The sequence below is a fragment of the Pelmatolapia mariae genome, linkage group LG9, assembly GCF_036321145.2.
Source record: "Pelmatolapia mariae isolate MD_Pm_ZW linkage group LG9, Pm_UMD_F_2, whole genome shotgun sequence".
Classification (NCBI taxonomy): domain Eukaryota; kingdom Metazoa; phylum Chordata; class Actinopteri; order Cichliformes; family Cichlidae; genus Pelmatolapia; species Pelmatolapia mariae.
In genome coordinates, this window is record NC_086235.1 from 26494170 (window position 1) to 26512925 (window position 18756).

Here is an 18756-nt window from a genome sequence, read left to right on the forward strand (position 1 = left end):
TTTAAAAAACCGCCTTGGCTGCATTTTTAGGTAAACAGCTGCAAAAGACTTTGTTTTACTTTTTTGAAGAATGTGCTATATAATTAATTGCCCAACATTGTTGGAGTTATACATTATATACTGTATTTTGCAGACAGAGTTACAGGACTCTCTCCCAGACCACAGACTCATACTCATAATACAAGTGAGAGCTTTATAAAAAAAAAAAAAAGAAAGAAAGTTGTGTTTTCAAAATTGGAGTTCAAGTTATTTTTACTTCCAATAGTGTTAACATACTACACAGGTCATGAACAAGATCTTTTTTAGTTTTCATTTTAAGTGGGCTTAAGCACTTAATTAAAAGTAGTCTAACATAAATGTAAATGCTGTAAATAGATTTTTTTAATAAACCATGTAACCTGGATGGATTCGATGCTGGCGTGGCCACAGTGCACAAGTCTAATGTTGCTTACAGTGGTGCAAGGGACCGCTCAGGGAGTTTGTGTGTTTGTGTCATTAGACCCAGCGTTTTGTGTTAAGTATTTAGTAATTTCTTATGTTTTGGATTAATTTTTGTTTTCTTGCTCTTAGGGTTTTGGTTCTTGTGTCTAGTGTTTTGTTATTCCTACCTGTTTTCTTTCCCAGTGCTCTGTTCGTGTCTCTGAGTTGGTGTTTGTAAAACAGTCTGTGAATTTCCTGTTTTACTTTGAAGGTCTGCGTCTCATCATGCCTATTAGTTTCAGCTGTGTCCTCGTCCTTCTTCTTCTTCATTTTTATTGGCACCTCTCAAACAACTGAGAGGTGCATTACCGCCACCAACTGGTATGGAGTGTGGTCTGGAACATCGCTCAAAAAAAAAAAAAAAAAAAAAAATCCTTCCAAACAGTTTACACACTTTTAAAAACTGAAATAAGGCCTGATAACTTTTACTTCCCGATTTGCAATAAATCAATAAGATCCAGTTTGATTTTTATGTTACTGAGGTTTTGGATCAATTGTCTCCTCTTGACCTGATACTTCTGACAATGCAATATGACATGTTCTAGTTTCCTCTTCCCCACAGTAATTACATTTCCCTGTATTATGTTTCCCTGTCATGAATAATGTAGTGTTAAAACCAGTATGTCCAAACCTCATTCTTGATATGACCACCTCCTCTGTCCTACTCCGTCCTGTGGTTCTCATTCATCCCACCCTCCTTTGAATTTTATACAGCCATCATCCCTTCCTTTCTTCCTCCCACTGTTTTTGCCATCTTTTCCTCATGTCTTGCCTTACAAAAATCTTTATCTCTCCTTGGCCAAAGCTAAAAGCCATGTCATCCACCCCATGTTTTGTGGCCTCCTTTGCAACTCTATCTGCCCGTTCATTTGCCCTTACTCCATAGTGCCGGAATCCATAAAAAAACAACTGTAAGTCCCATCATGTGTATTCGGAAAAGTGTTTGCTGAACTTCTGCTAAAACATCTGCTCTACCTTCTGAATGACTATGCTGTAGACCAGGGGTGTCAAACTCAATTGCACAGGGGGCCAAAACTCAAGGCACACTTTAGGTCGCGGGCCAAGCAAGATAAACATTTATTGAACACACTAAAACAATGTTTTTTAAACATAAATATGAATAAAAACAGACAGGAATATTATTCCAGATTAAATAAACTTAAAAAAATAAACTTTAACTTTAAATATTTTGCTCTTTATAAAACTATATCCTGTCAAAATTATGCAAGTTAGAAATATGAACATGTTGCCAAAAACCCCAGAAAAAAATAAATGAAAATATATACAAGGTTCGAGCCGCATGTAGACGGAGCTGGGCATTGCTTCAGGAATGGAACTAATAAACTGTGCAGGCCATTCAGTGTCGTACTTTCCCTTGAGTGTATCATTACACTGCAGCTCCATCTGAATCTGCACAGGTGCAGTTCAGCAAAGTCCGCTGAGTTGGTTCAATATTACTTGGCAACAGGGAAAGTGAGGCAGGTTGCACTGGTGCATTTGTGACAGCTTCACTTGAAATGCCTTCACCGCATCATACATGCCATGTCCATGAACTGAGATTTCCTTGCTGAGCTCAAAAACTCTATTGAGAATTTTTATCCCAACTCAGCCAACGGACCTCTGTATGATAAGGAATGTCGGCAAACTCTGAATCTATTTCCCACATAAAAGTCTGAAATTGACGGTGATTTAAACTTTTAGCTCAGATAAAATTTACGGTTTGCATTACGGTGATCATTACATGCTCCATTTTTAGGATTTTACCACACAGCCTTTCCTGGTGTATGATGCTGTGATATGCTGTTAACTCACCGGTACAGTTCTCCTCCTGCATCTTTACTCGCATCCTGCTGACTAGTCCACTTTTTTCACCGCACAACACCGGCGCTCCATCTGTTGTAAGTCCAACAAGTTTGTCCCAGGGCAGTTTCATGTCGGTTACACTTTGACATACGTTTTAAAAAATGTCTTTTCCTGTCGTTGTCCCGTGCATCGATTTAATGTTCAATATTTCCTCTCCACGGATGAAGATGGCCAGCTGTGCAATGTCCATCATGTCTGTACTTTCATCCACAGCAAGAGTATGCAATAAAGTGTTTGCTTCTTTCACACAACTGTGTTCTTAAATCAGTGGCCATCTCACAAACCCGATCAGCAATCGTATTTCTCCTCGGGCTCACATTTGCCAAAATCTGCGTTTTGTCTGGACACAAGACATGGCACAGCTTCATCATGCAGCTCTTCAGAGTGGTACCGGGCTGATTTGGCTGTCTCCTCTGCTACAATAAAATTTGCTTTCAGGACAGCTTCACTTTGTGATTTTTGCTCTGGTGAAACACGTCTGCTGAAATGTCAGATTCTTCTTTAGACTTCTACTTTCTGTAGTTTCTGCTCTGCATTTAGGTTTTTCAGCTTACGTTTTGTCTCGTAGTGCCGTCTTGAATTAAAATCCTTAATTACAGCCACATTAGCTCCACTAATAAGACACACGGGTTTACCAGCAATGTCTGTAAACATATATTCAGTCACCCACTGGCGCTGAAAGGCTCTGCTTTCAGAATCAACTTTTCTCTCCACCATTGTGAGCGGCTAGCTTCGCAATAACAGAAGTTTGACTTGATTGATGCGGGAATGTTCCCAGTTAGCCTAGCGTTCAGCAAGGAGGCTGCAGCGCTGCATTATGGGATATGTAGTTTGTATATTATTAGCGCCTCACATCGCCAGGCCATGCATAACAATAACAATACATCTATATAAAATGATCTCGCGGGCCAGATATAAATGTACGCCGGGCCGGATGTGGCCCGCGGGCCTTGACTTTGACACATGTGCTGTAGACTGACCAATGATGAACTTGGATCTGAACAAATGAACAAACAAATTTGTGATTGACACGACATTGGCCAATCAGATGAAAAGAAGAAAAATAGGGTCAAAATTCGTACTTGTAACTTGAAACTTGAGTGCAGAGTTTCACACATATTTTTTGGCTAAGTCCACACACAAATCTTTTTTTACACACACAGAAATTCTGTTTACACATACAAAACCTTTTAACACACACACAAATTCTTTTTACACATACAAATCTTTTCTACACACACACAAATTCTTTTTACACATACAAATCCTGATTTACAAATACAAAACTGATTTACAAGTACAAAATATTTATGACCACAATTTGAGCCCATACAGGTCCTGGAAGGGTAATACAGTTTGAAGCTGGAGGATCTCTAAATGAATATCCTGTAACGCTCATACAAGCTAGGTCCCTTAACTTTTGGTAGCTGTTGAAAGAATAAAGTTGTGCTATTCCAGTGGTCAGTTATACCATTATTACTTTAGGATTACTTTAACACAAAGTCAAGGCTGACCAGGGACCATTGCTGTGAGCAGAGGCGGTCCTAGGTTTCTGGGTTCACACAACCTAGGAAAAATAATTACAGTTTTTTCTGATTGCTTAAGCACATTTTTTGTAACTATTGGCTATTTTTGCAAAACTGTACACACAAATAAGAAAACCTGTCACCCAATTATCAAAACATTGTAGTTCTCTTGCAAAAGCGAACACAGCTAGATTAACTCTTCACAACTTCGTAAAAATGGTGTTTTCGTATCAAACAGTACACACAAGCCATCATCTACTAAGCACACAATGCGCCACCTGCACACTGATGGTATGAATACAAAACACATCTGGCTTTTGCTTTCTGTGTGTACAGATGTCAATTTGAGGTCACACTTTTGTCATAGTGTCATGTAAACATACAAGGATCCAAACTTCAAGTATTGGTGTTTATTCACACTCATCAAAACCAAGACAAAGTCAGAACACAAAATAGGAATTTCACAAAAAAAAGGGAAAAAAAAGACAATCAGCCTACATCATGTCGTCTTTCTGGGTCCGGCCACAAAATTTCGTCCACATCGCATGCGATATCCTCCAGTCCAAGGCACCGGGGAAAATATCGCCTTGAATGCCGTATCCAGGCCTGACATGATGCCTGGTCAATATCTCCACATGCCTCCTCCATTGCCTGTAAAAGGGCTACCTGTTGATGAGGATGACGGTCGTACACTTTCCAGCGCCAGGCAGAGAAGAACTCCTCGATGGGATTTAAGAATGGAGAGTATGGAGGGAGGTTGAGTGCCATGAAGGATGGGTGGTCTGTAAACCAGTTGCGGACCAAAGCAGCCCTATGGAAACTAACATTGTCCCATATGATGACATATCGGGTCTGCTCTGGTCTCTGAACAGTGAGCATGTCATACAAGGTGTCCAGGAATGCAATAATGTGTGCAGTGTTGTATGGGCCTATGGTTGCATGATGGTGAACAACACCATTTTGGCTTATAGCTGCACACATGGTTATGTTACCACCACGTTGTCCTGGGACATTGATGATGGCACGGTGTCCAATAATGTTCCTGCCACGTCTCCTGGTTTTACTGAGGTTAAAACCGGCCTCATCCAGAAAAAGTAGCTCATGTCCCATTGCATCTGCTTCTAGTTCCATCACTCTCTGGACAAGACAAAACAAATGCAACACATCAGGCCCATGCACAGCACTACAGTATGCACTTCCAAATTCAGAACCAATGACACTAGCTTACCTGCACATAGTCATATTGCAGTTGCTTTACACGTTCTGTGTTTCTCTCGAAAGGAACTCTGTAAATTTGCTTCTTTCTTATTCTGTGGCGCGCAAGTACACGACTTAGTGCAGAAATGCTTGCACTGTGTATATTTTGAAAGATGGTGTCATTATCAATTATGCGCTGCTGTATTTCGCGCAGTCTTATTGCATTATTGGCAATCACCATGTTCACTATATGGGTCTCTTGCTCTGGAGTGAACATTCTGCCTCTGCCCCCAACAGCTGGTCGTCTAGCAATTCTGTGAAGTAACAATTTCAGTATTTTTGCATGTATGGTACTGTTGTGCTTCTCATTAGAGTATGGCAGTGCTACAAAGTACTTACCGATTCTCATTTCGAAATGTCCTAATGATGCCTGCCACAGTGTAGCGGCTCAGTTTAGGCTGAACCCGTTGGCCAGCTTCCCTCAGGGTCATCCCATGGTTGATGACATGGTCCATTATTGTAGCTCTCATGTCATCAGTTATTCTATTTCTTACTCTTCTTACCCTTCCTCTTTCCCCTCCTCGTCCTCTTCTTGCTCCTCCACGTCCTCTTCCTCCAACTTCTTCACCTCCACATCCTATTCCTCCAACTCCTTCACCTCCACGTCCTCTCCCTCGGCCTCCTCTGATTCTCACTCTTCCCACTCTTGCTGCTCCTTCCATTGTACTCCACATAGACAGCTTACCTGTGGCCTGTTTATAGTGCTTAGGCTGATTGCAAAGTGGACTAATTATCTAAGACAGTTTTCACATGTGAAAGTGTGCCGGACAGTTGGCAAAATAGTGTTAATGATAGCCATACATGTGTATAATTTTGCTAGGAGTGTGTTGGGAATTTGGTAATTGAGTGTAAGCAGTGAGTTGTGTTTAAAGTTCTGCAAAAAGAGTGTTGTGCAGTGAATTGTGCCTACAGTTTTGCAAAGTGTGTGTTACAAAATGGCAAACTGAGTGCAAAGCAGTGTTTGTGCTTTTAGTTTTGCAAACTCTGAGTGGTTTTGCTATAAGTATTAATAGTTTTAGAAATTGTGCTATGGAAATCACAGGTAGGGTTTAAGCATTCAGAAAAAACTGTAATACTGCGGCCCACCTGCAGTACCTTTGCAGACCACCAGGGGGCCCCGGTGGTCTACTTTAACCCAGTTCTAAATTTGTGACTTTGCTTTGGTTTACCAGCAGATGGTGCTGTATACACTTTGACTGTTAAGTACACTGATACACAACAACTGATGTCACCTTGTTTCCAGGTTTTGCCATGCCAATCTGTGAGCGTGATGTCAGCAGGAGGGGGGTCGAGTCCTTCCCACCACACACCCCCATCGCTGCTTTCACCAACAGTGGTGAACACAGTATTTTTAACAATAGTAGCCATGGCGTAGGGGTTTGTGAAAAGATTTTGTTTATTATTCAAATATGCTTTGCTTGTAACTGTGTAAACCTCTGAATGATATATGCTGTGATTGTGTAAACTCTGAATGACGATTCACTCTGATAAACATGAAGCCTTGCCTATGCTTATCAAATGCCTGTGAAGACAAGTTCCTGTGTAAAGAGGAACGGAAAATGCTACTTAAGCAGACGTTTAGTATAGTACGGACAGAATGTTTAGTAAGATATGCATTTGTCAGTTAAGCAATATATATTCTGAGAACAGGCGGAGACTGCCTCCGTCTGCTGTGTAACCTACGTGCCTATATAACCTCCAATAAAGAAGAGTACTGTGTGACTCTCATTAGAGATGTTCACCCCATGTACATATGATTGTTTATATTGTCTCACTGTGTCTCTGTTTTACTTTGGCAGCCTTCTATTTGGGAATTTTCCCCTGACAATTCTTGGTCCTTCGAAGCCGGATGAGACGGCCTATTTAAAGCAGCTCTCACAGAAGGCGCCTCACCAGGTCCCGTCGGTGCGAGAAGCCCACGTTGAAATCTGCCGGCAGCTCACGCACTAGGTGTGTGATAAAACCCAAGAGCGTAAATTCGGATCTTAGTCAACGTTTTACAAGCGGTCCGCACCGTCGGGGACTGATCAGGTGCATCTGAAGAAACCAGCGCCAAGGTAAGACAGACTACTTTGAGATAATAAAGGTTTCCGCAAAAACGAAAACGAAACTTAAGACTCGTCCAAGACAGACTGGAAGCATTAAGCTCGTCTTGAGGACTGGTAGTCAGCTCGCCCGCAGAGGGTTGGAAGCAGTAAAATAAATATTGAGCTCGTCTAAGAATGATTGGTAGCTCCCCGAAAGGGTAAAAATAAGCCTATAAGCTCGCCTAAGAAAGGCTGGAAGCACTACGCTCGCTTTAAGGAAGCTGGTAGCGTGGACGCTCGCCTAAGAAAGGCTGGAAGCACTACGCTCGCTTTAAGGAAGCTGGTAGCGTGAACGCGCGTTAAAACTGTCTGTCTTTTATTGTCTTTTTTGGTGGAATAAGTTGATTTCTACAGCACAATAAGGAGGCTGAACTATTCCACTGATTTGTTTACTGTCGGTTGCTGAAGTACTGGTGAATCGAGAAGAAGGTCGTGTTTTATCACATAAAGTTGACACCGCTTTTGAGAATAGCTCAAAAGTAGAAGGGCGTGTCAGCCACCTCTCTCTGTTCTCGTGCCAGCGAAAGCGCCGCAGGTGTGTGTGTGTATTACTAAGCGCTCAAAATTGCATCTAAAATCGATTCTAGTTTGACACGACTCTCAGTAGACTAGTCCTGTGTGGGCCGAAAGTCGGATAAACGAAACTGGAAGTCCTGTGTGGGCTCGTTTCATGAGACTCGCCTGTAAGACGGAATTGGCAGATTTATCGTCAGTACCCAAGTGTGACATGCTCAGAACAAAGCGCTGTCCCTAAACAAGATCATCGCACCACGGAAAATGTGGAACTGACCCGGAAAAAGCGCAGTTTCTGTAGAGGATACTGCTACGGAGTGGCAGGGGCCAGGAAATATGACAACCCATGTAACCAAACTGCAACCCTGAAGAAGACCGAAGATCTATACCTATGCTACCGACAAGACAACGGTAACAGACCCCTAGGCAACACCACCAACTGTAACCAAACCACAGCCAACGGAGAGGGCGCACCTGTAAACACGTCTGCGCCCAGCAACGGCACCTACTGGGTGCAGGGAATGGCCTGGCTGTGTGGACAACGTGCCTACTTCATACTGCCACCCGGATGGACGGGCACCTGTGCCCCAATCTTCATTTCAGACCACACCTTCAGGATGTCAGCTGTAAATAGCTCTCAGACTACAAGACGACGACGAGACGTCTCCACAGTACAACCACATGACCCCATCTATGGCAGTGATGTGCCAGAGGAATTTAAGCTTTGGACCACCGGACAAAAGGTCCTCCACTCACTGTTTCCATGGGTGGGTACCGGAAAGAACATGTTAAGAATTGAAACTTTGGATTACCGCTTTGGACTGTTCCTGAATGCCTCGTGCAAAATCAACAATCAACAAAATGAAGAGATTGATGCCCTGCGCATAACTGTGATGCAACACCGAGTCGCACTGGACATGATTCTGGCTGAAAAAGGAGGACTCTGTATACTCTTTAACAACACATGCTGTACATACATTCCAGATAATGTTCACTCTTCCAACATGACCGACGCCTTACACACACTAAAACAATTCAGGGACGCTCAGCAACAGGACTACCTGGCTGTTGAGTGGTTCCTGGAAATCTCTTTTAATGAAAGGACTGGTTTTTGTAGGAATTCTTCTACTCCTACTATGTTGTTTTACTTCTTGTATTTTGCCATGTGTACAATCAATGATTAATAAAGTTGTTGCAGTTCATGTGCAGGCATACCTGACACTGCCCATGGACGAAGATGATGATAAATCCCCCTGACACTGAAATGCTGTGATACACCAATGTATGACGTGCTGATTAAAAATGCGCTGCAAGAAATCATGCACAGATAATAAACCAATGGTGTTTTAACTAGTATGAAAGTTAAACAACAGGAGGGAAATGTGAAAAGATTTTGTTTATTATTCAAATATGCTTTGCTTGTAACTGTGTAAACCTCTGAATGATATATGCTGTGATTGTGTAAACTCTGAATGACGATTCACTCTGATAAACATGAAGCCTTGCCTATGCTTATCAAATGCCTGTGAAGACAAGTTCCTGTGTAAAGAGGAACGGAAAATGCTACTTAAGCAGACGTTTAGTATAGTACGGACAGAATGTTTAGTAAGATATGCATTTGTCAGTTAAGCAATATATATTCTGAGAACAGGCGGAGACTGCCTCCGTCTGCTGTGTAACCTACGTGCCTATATAACCTGCAATAAAGAAGAGTACTGTGTGACTCTCATTAGAGATGTTCACCCCATGTACATATGATTGTTTATATTGTCTCACTGTGTCTCTGTTTTACTTTGGCAGCCTTCTATTTGGGAATTTTCCCCTGACAGGGTTGGTCTTGTTGGAGGTGCCCGGGGCCACGCCAAAGAACCCGTTCTCTGGGTTGATGGCTCTCAGTTTACCTACAGAAAGATTAGAGGGGTTTTTTTAGTAACTACAGATTATTTTTGGATTAATAAAATGAAGTGAGCACTTCACTCACCTCGGCTGTCAAACTTCATCCAGGCAATGTCGTCGCCTACACACTCAACCTTCCAGCCTGGTAGAGCTGGTTTCATCATGGCCAAGTTGGTTTTACCACAAGCGCTGGGGAAGGCAGCTGCGATGTATCGCTTCACACCCTGAGGACTGGTGATTCCTAGGATCTGAAGAGAGAAGAAAGAGGGAAATACTAATATTAGCAAGAATATAACTCCACATTTTTAATAAATGTGGAAGGTGTAGGCTTGTAGTGTTAATGTTTTTAATTAAAATAAACCCTCTTTAATTCAGACTCAGGTCATAATCATTACATAGGATTCTAACCAGCATGTGCTCAGCCAGCAAGCCTTCATCTGTGGCAATGCGGGAGGCGATGCGCAGGGCAAAGCACTTTTTCCCAAGGAGAGAGTTCCCTCCATAGCCACTGCCGAAGGAGAGGATCTGCCTGGTGTCGGGCAGGTGGGATATCAGCACCTTTTCTGGGTTGCAGGGCCACGAGTTCACCAGAGGAGCTGGAAGGAAAAAGGAGGGGAAAAATATAAGGCAGGAAAATGTATAAAATGTTGCAAAAACTGATACAAATTACAAATAAAACTCGATTCTGGCTCTTGGAATCTGCACCTTTGAGAGGTAAAGGTCGCCCCACGGAGTGCTGACAGCGGACAAACTCCACTCCCTCAGCCAGTTTATTGAGAACAGGAGTGCCCATACGCGTCATGATACCCATACTGGCCACAACATACGGAGAGTCCGTAAGCTTGAAGAAAAAATAAACTGATTATTACACTGACCTATAACTTAGGAAACCCAGTGATTAAAAAAAATACAAAATAAATTACAGCAATTCACTTGGGAAGGGAAATGCAGCCCCTCAACACTTACACAGTTGAAAGAAGCTCTTTTGCAAGAAATAGCAGAAACAAAAAACTTAATAAGGAAAGGAAAACTCTCGCAAGAATCACAATATTTCCAGGCCTGGAAAGAAGAAGCAGTTAGACGAGAATGGAGAATAAACAAGCAAAATTAACACCTGATGAGAAATGTTTAGAAAAACAACAAACCAGAGTAGGACTAATCCAAGAGAAAGACAGAGGAATGCTTAGTGGAACAGCAAGAGGTAGAGGTAGGCCTATACACACACCAAAAAATAGCTTTAAAACTGCATGCTGGAGATGTGGAAAAGAGGGACATTTTGTACGTGACTGTAAGAAACAAAGAAGCAGTTCAGACTAGGAAGTACTTAATAATCCCTGGTTAAATTAAAGATTGGAGATCAAAGTAGAAGTTTAAAAAGAGTTGGATACAGACCCAACTGAACATATATATATAAATACTCTTAGGAATAAAGTGGAATAAACAAAAGTTTAAATCAAATTAGAGCTTATCTCTACTATATTCAAACTAATAATAGGGAGCATAGCAACCTGTAAATTGGCATTACCAAATGAAACAAAATTGGTTAAATAACCATGCCCAGAATGAATAGAATGAATGAAAGTAGATAATTCACACGAAAACATTTTAAAATAAAATAGAGAGATGCATAAGGTACATTAAGGCTGCGTCATTGTTCAGCCAAGGACAGAGTGTGAGAAGGTAGATGTCTCCAGCTTGGGAGGGGGTGAAACTGCAGATCACCCCCAAGCCCTGGATGGACACATAATAAAATATAAAATAATAATTTGTGTATATTAGTAGTATAGTAGTATATTCTAATATACTAATAAATATTGTAATGTACTATTGCTGTTATAAAAAAAATAACATTAATAATATTAATATTAAATAATAAGAGGCACCTCAGTCAGTTATGATGTGAGGTGGATGATTGTTAAAAGTAGTCTGATTCAAGCTTAAGGTTTGCTCAAACTCAGTACAATGATATATGAGATGAAGAAAATAAGGAAAATACCTAATCTAATCAAGTGCATAGAGACACTTGACCTGTTTGTAAACCTGTCATCCTGGATGAGACTTTGTTGAGATGAAGAGCAAACCTATACTTACCACTAATAAGCCAAACCCTGTATACAACAGCTGAAGCTACAGGTTTGAGAAGCTGAATTACATATGTGGACACTACTAAGCTAATGAGCAAGCTACACAGCAAGTTTTTTTTTTTTTTTTTTTTTTCAGAGCAGAAGCTGAATGATATTAAAAGCTCACATATGTGGCTGCCTGTGAGATCAGATTTTTCCTCACACTTCTGCTTTGTTTCTGACAGCAGCTTTTTCTTTTTCTTTTGTGTCCTGACTCATGTGTGTTTGTTGGTTTGAAAAACAAATTTGTGATCATACTTGTGGATCACAGTGACACATAATGATTAGGCATATGATTTACTAATGTCTAGTTTTAAACCTGTGAGCAATGCATCCACATAGAGATTAGAAGCCTGGTGCATGATGTATATGAAGCTGCTATAGGAAGAATGGAACCTTGTGGGAAGCGTTCACATAAAGAAGTTTTTAAAAAAAAGGCAAAGAAAAAAAGAAACAAAACAAAAACAAATCCTAACTTAGCAGTTTGAAATATGTGAGATGTGTGAGTTCTTTGAGAAAATAGAAATGACCTAAAATGCCTTAAGTCAAAATGTAGTCTTGCACCTGAAAAGAAATAAAACAGAAGAAGCATTCAGTAACTTGAAACTAGCATTACAGATGAATATAGTTTACTTAGTGACTTCAATTTTAATCTAAGCCCATTTGTCTTACCTCACACATGCGAGACAACTCTAAAATGATGGAATCTTATTGTCGTAATCACAGATTAGAATTGATAAATGATGTCAGTTGAACCCGAGCACACCTTTGGCCTCACCCGAAGAAGGTCATCTACACTGCTGTGTAACAAAACTAGATGAGGAGACAAAGCCGCGAGCTGACATTTACTGTACACCACAAGCTGGTTCCACTGACGTTTTGTAGACGACTCAGCGTCTAAAAGTAGCCATGGGCTATGCAGTAACTACAACAGACAGAGTTGCGGAAGCGAAACTGTTGACATTCTCACACACGCAGGCCAAGATATAAATATATATACTGACAGTCAGTATGTTTTTTCAGCAGCGTCACTTTGAAAAATTTGGCAGAACAGAGGAGTGATTACATCTACTGGACATCCAGTACAGCATGCAAATCTTCTGAAAACACTATTAGGAGTGATTACATTGCCAAAACAATTAGCATTATGTAAATGTGCTGCACATCAGAAAGATGAATCAAAAATAACTAAAGGTAACAACTTTGCAGATCAAGCAGCAAAGTTAGCCTCACAACAATCTGTAGACACATTAATGTCTGCATCCTCTATGCAAATACCACTTGATGTACTTAAAGATGAACAAAAAGCCGCACCAACTACAGAACAGAAGAAATGGTTAAAGTGTGAAGCACGACTAGAAAATGATCTGATGACTTGTGAAGTACAACCAATACTTCCTAAGTCCCTGTGCAGAACAGCAGCATTAGTGACACATGGGGTGACCCATATGTCCTCAGGGGGGTTACAGGTCCTTAATACACACTTTTATACTCTGAATTTTGAAAACTTTCAAAATGGCCAGAGATTTATCCAGTGGAAAAAAATGCAATCTCAGTTGCAAAAAGTGAGCCTTTAGAAAAATCCGTCAGAGAAACAAGTCTGGCAGAATGGATGGCAAAACTACTAGAAAATAAGGATATTGTTTTGAACAATAAACTGCCGTATGAATCTTCTCCAGTCTCTTGTAGGTTGAAACCAGGCGACTGGGTCCTGTTACGTGTGCTCCAGAGGAAAAATTGGAGTTGGCCCAGGTGGGAGGGTCCATATCAAGTGTTATTGACAACACCCACAGCCTGTAAAATTGCAGAGATACCCTCCTGGATACATCAGAGCCACTGCAAAAAGGTTGAGGTCCCGAGAAGCCCCGACACCAAGGAGGAAGCACATTAGGGAAGCCTCACTTACGCTTGGTTGCTTCGGGGGTGAGGGGGGGCAGTGCGATTGGGTCCCCGTAGGGTGAGCCCGCACTCTAATCTCCATCCGATCAACTTTAGGGCAGCCAGGTGTAGGTGTGATGGACCTATGTGCGACAATGTGAAGGGGAACCCTCCTGGTTACCTTGACTATAAAAGCTCACCCTTACAGGATGCCAGCTGATGCCAACAGCAGCCGAGCCACGAGGCAGAAAGAGAAGATGGACGTACGACAACTTGCACCTAATGGACATGACACAAGATCACAACCATCCTTGGATGAAAAATGCCTGATACAGATATGTGTTTAACAAAACCACAGAGAAAGACTGTTACGTCTGCTCGCACATGCCGAGCACAGTAACACAACCATATATGGGAAACACCCTGGGACAGGTGCACTAATTCTGATCTCTGATCACACCTTCAGAGTGACTTTTGTAAAAACAACATCATCATCATCCTCATCCAGGAAGACACGCTCAACTTCAACAGTCTGACCACATGACTCAATCTGAGGAACCGACGTACCTGAAGAATTCAAACTCTGGACAATTGGATAAAAGATACTCAACTCACTCTTCCTGTGGGCAAGAGTTGGAAAACATGTTCTCAGAAGTGAGATAATGGACTATGGATTCGGCTTGTTCCTCAAAGCATCCTGGAAGGTCAACGAGGGACAAAATCAAGAAATAGACGCTCTCAGAATTGCTGTAATGCAACATCGTGTAGCACTGCACATGATCCTGGCTGAGAAACGAGGATTGTGCGTTTTGTTCAACACCACATGCTGCACCTACGTACCAGATAATGTACATTCTTCAAACATGGCTTCAGATGCTAAAGAGACCGTTGATTGTCGTTGGACTTTTCCTGATTTTATTTTGTTTTCTCTATTTGAGTTGTTCCTTGTTTAAAAGCTGTAATTTCACAGATGATGAGTTTATCATTCACAGCATACGCAGATGTACTGAAATCAATGACGATCATGAAGATGAAGAGTAACAAATGATGTACTAACTGAGAATGTGAAAGACAAGTAGTTACTTATTGTACATTTCATTTCGCTGATAAACAGGGCCGGATGTCAGAAGAAAATTATGTTTTGATCAGTTACATGAAATGTATTCTTTATGTTTATCAGTGAAGCACATGTCTACGTGACTTTTCACCTAATAACTTTTGACATGAACTCTTCTGTGATAAACAACTTACAGCTTCCTCTTTTTATTCTAGAACATACAGATTTAGAAAAGGGGAACCTCAGCTCTGAGTTCTGAGAATAATGTTGTTATCTTTGTACACACACACACATACACACACACACATACACACAGAACAATCTTGTATAAATAAAGAACGCAGACGGTGACAAAGCGCGAGTCCATGAGTGTCTCCTGTGCGAGCGCTTCTGTGACCGTCCTCGCGAGTAAAAGAAACTGCAGTGTTGTGTTTTCTGACTCAGACGTCTCAGCTGAAGAACGGCAGGGTGATTTAAAGAAATCCCCTGTCAGTCACCAATCACTAAGTAGACAGAACTGCAGCCAGTCTCCAAAGAAGCAGAAGACACTTGGGCCTTCGCTCAGGCCTGCTACTAGATTAATATGTGTAATGTAAGCCTGCATGCAATTAACCTGCTATGTCCTCATCTTCCCTCAACATGTATCACCTGGACATCGCGCCAGTGAAGCTTGCAACCCTCCTAAATGGAACATCAACTCTAAACAAGCACAGATAAGCAATGTGTATAAACTAAAATAAACCTGTGGATAGAAGGTCAATATGGTGACAAACATCTTCAACCTAAACCCTGTAAGAAATATTACTGATAAAATAATGCTGTAAAACATGTTATTAATGCAGTTATCCTAAGGCAGATTATATGATAGTAATAAAAGAATCTCTGAATCCCAACACGAGTAACTTTCAGTAATAGTAATAAATCACACAGCAATAGTACATTCATGTAGTTGTAAAAAAGCATGATAATATATTAAGTAATCCAAAGTATTCAGAATACGTTACTCTCATTGAGTAACGTAACGGAATATGTTACAAAATACATTTTGGGGCATGTATTTTGTAATCTGTAGTGGAATACATTTTAAAAGTAACCTTCCCAACACTGGATATAGCATATTTTATGATCAATAAAACATTTTTTTTAAATATCTTGCTGCATTTTCATACTCAAGTTTTAAAAAACTAAACTAAACTAAAGCTATTCTGTTATACCTGTATGCAAAAAATACACTAAATACAGTCTAATAAACTTAAACCTACACCATCCTCCCTATTCTGGTATTTTAAAGAGTACTCAGCAGAAATATTAAACAACCTAACTAACAGGGTTCCCAACTCCCAGCAAAAAAAAAATAAATAGGGAACCACCCCCCCACCCTTCGCCTCATGATGCTTAATCGACGTAATCTACTTTAATTTAATGCACGTGTAAAACCAATGCATAGAAATTTTTTTTCTAAAATAATTAAATAGATTCAACATCTTTCTTCAACAGAATTGCAGACTGCACAGATCCCAAAGGAAAAAGTAGTATAGCTTACTAGGTTATAAATTTGACTTAATAGTTCATATATACAATCATGGATTTCTATACATTTTACATCAGACGAAAACTTTGGTTTTAAGATTCAGATATTTATTTATAAAAAGCTAGACATGACAATTAGAAAGACAAGTACAGTGGCTTGCAAAAGTATTCGGCCCCCTTGAACTTTTTCACATTTTGTCACATTACAGCCACAAACATGAATCAATTTTATTGGAATTCCACGTAAAAGACCAATACAAAGTGGTTTACACGTGAGAAGTGGAACGAAAATCATATATGATTCCAAACATTTTTTACAAATAAATAACTGCAAAGTGGGGTGTGCGTAATTATTCAGCCCCCTGAGTCAATACTTTGTAGAACCACCTTTTGCTGCAATTACAGCTGCCAGTCTTTTAGGGTATGTCTCTACCAGCTTTGCACATCTACAGACTGAAATCCTTGCCCATTCTTCTTGGCTAAACAGCTCCAGCTCAGTCAGATTAGATGGACAGCATTTGTGAACAGCAGTTTTCAGATCTTGCCACAGATTCTGGATTAGATTTAGATCTGGACTTTCACTGGGCCATTCTAACACATGGATATGTTTTGTTTTAAACCATTCCATTGTTGCCCTGGCTTTATATTTAGGGTCGTTGTCCTGCTGGAAGGTGAACCTCCGCCCCAGTCTCAAGTCTTTTGCAGACTCCAAGAGGTTTTCTTCCAAGATTGCCCTGTATTTGGCTCCATCCATCTTCCCATCAACTCTGACCAGCTTTCCTGTCCCTGCTGAAGAGAAGCACCCCCAGAGCATGATGCTGCCACCACCATATTTGACAGTGGGGATGGTGTGTTCAGAGTGATGTGCAGTGTTAGTTTTCCGCCACACATAGAGTTTTGCATTTTGGCCAAAAAGTTCCATTTTGGTCTCATCTGACCAGAGCATCTTCTTCCACATGTTTGCTGTGTTCCCCACATGGCTTGTGGCAAACTGCAAACGGGACTTCTTATGGTTTTCTGTTAACAATGGCGTTCTTCTTGCCACTCTTCCATAAAGGCCAACTTTGTGCAGTGCACGACTAATAGTTGTCCTATGGACAGATTTCCCCACCTGAGCTGTAGATCTCTGCAGCTCGTCCAGAGTCACCATGGGCCTCTTGGCTGCATTTCTGATCAGCGCTCTCCTTGTTCGGCCTGTGAGTTTAGGTGGACGGCCTTGTCTTGGTAGGTTCACAGTTGTGCCATACTCCTTCCATTTCTGAATGATCACTTGAACAGTGCTCCGTGGGATGTTCAAGGCTTGGGAAATCTTTTTGTAGCCTAAGCCTGCTTTAAATTTCTCAATAACTTTATCCCTGACCTGTCTGGTGTGTTCTTTGGACTTCATGGTGTTGTTGCTCCCAATATTCTCTTAGACAACCTCTGAGGTCATCACAGGGCAGTTGTGGAGCTGTTTTACAAAGAAGAATGGGCAAGGATTTCAGTCTCTAGATGTGCAAAGCTGTTAGAGACATACCCTAAAAGACTGGCAGCTGTAATTGCAGCAAAAGGTGGTTCTACAAAGTATTGACTCAGGGGGCTGAACAATTACGCACACCCCACTTTGCAGTTATTTATTTGTAAAAAATGTTTGGAATCATGTATGATTTTCGTTCCACTTCTCACGTGTACACCACTTTGTATTGGTCTTTCACGTGGAATTCCAACAAAATTGATTCATGTTTGTGGCTGTAATGTGACAAACTGTGGAAAAGTTCAAGGGGGCCGAATACTTTTGCAAGCCACTGTATGTCTTTGTACCCCCCTTTCCCTGTTAATGCCCTACCTGGCTCCCTGGCAAAACTTTGCTAGATCCGCCCCTGCACAGTTACCAGCTGTGAGCTATGTAGAAAAGGATCATGGTGTAGAAAGTAATATTAAATACATTCTAACAACAGGTTATCAAGCTTAAATGTGCTGCTGTTGTTTATCCACTGGTTTCCTCTTTCTGGCACAAAGTGGGCGATAAACAAAAAAGAGAGACGGGAGTCGCAACAGAAAAGCCGATCAGCTGATCATTGATCAGTTTCATGATTGAAGTAGCAACAGGAGAGGGAGAGAGAATGAGAGGCGGTTGCTCCACATATCGGTTGTTAGGCTTAAGGTGGGAATGCTCTACAAACATTCAGAGATGAACTTACACACTTGCTTTACTTCTCTGGGATACCCTTCTCGGAGATGAAATGCTGGTTTGGAAGCACGTAGCGAGGCTCCAAATGCTCCACCAGACTGCCGAGAGGTCTCGCATGCCACAGCCGCGAGACGAGACGCATACTCGTCCGACGTGCTAGGGTTATGAGCTGGGTTACGATATGTTGCAAGTTTTGTGAGGTGCTTTTGTGATATTTAATGGATTGGATTACATTTTTTATTTCTCTCCGATATCCGATGCAGTAGTTTGGGTCAGTATCGGACCGATACAGTCAACTCAAAAAACACAGCCCCGGAATAAACAGTTCCTAAGTCGGAAAACTCTTGATGATTGTCCCCTTCACTCACCACAGCCG

At 41.2% G+C, this 18756-nt stretch overlaps 2 protein-coding genes across 2 annotated transcripts in view; both read right to left on the minus strand.

The window, feature by feature from the left end:
- Positions 1-18756, minus strand: part of LOC134634175 (vascular cell adhesion protein 1-like) — a 62622-nt gene that overhangs the window by 6709 nt on the left and 37157 nt on the right. The window lies entirely within an intron of this gene.
- Positions 9068-12653, minus strand: LOC134634892 (phosphoenolpyruvate carboxykinase, cytosolic [GTP]-like). The gene is made up of 5 exons (XM_063484329.1): positions 12418-12653; positions 10328-10463; positions 10031-10218; positions 9708-9870; positions 9068-9627 (listed from the first exon to the last, which is right to left on the minus strand). The coding sequence occupies exons 1-5, from the start codon at positions 12424-12426 to the stop codon at positions 9515-9517; spliced, it is 609 nt and encodes a 202-aa protein (XP_063340399.1). The 5' UTR covers positions 12427-12653; the 3' UTR covers positions 9068-9514.

What these genes read in the sequence shown, in the direction of transcription:
- LOC134634892 (XM_063484329.1), bottom strand. An exon ending in GCGACCTTTACCTCTCAAAG is followed by an intron (nt 10,219 to 10,327) that starts GTGCAGATTCCA and finishes TTTTCCTTCCAG; the next exon opens with CTCCTCTGGTGAACTCGTGG. An exon ending in TGCTGGCTGAGCACATGCTG is followed by an intron (nt 9,871 to 10,030) that starts GTTAGAATCCTA and finishes TTCTCTCTTCAG; the next exon opens with ATCCTAGGAATCACCAGTCC.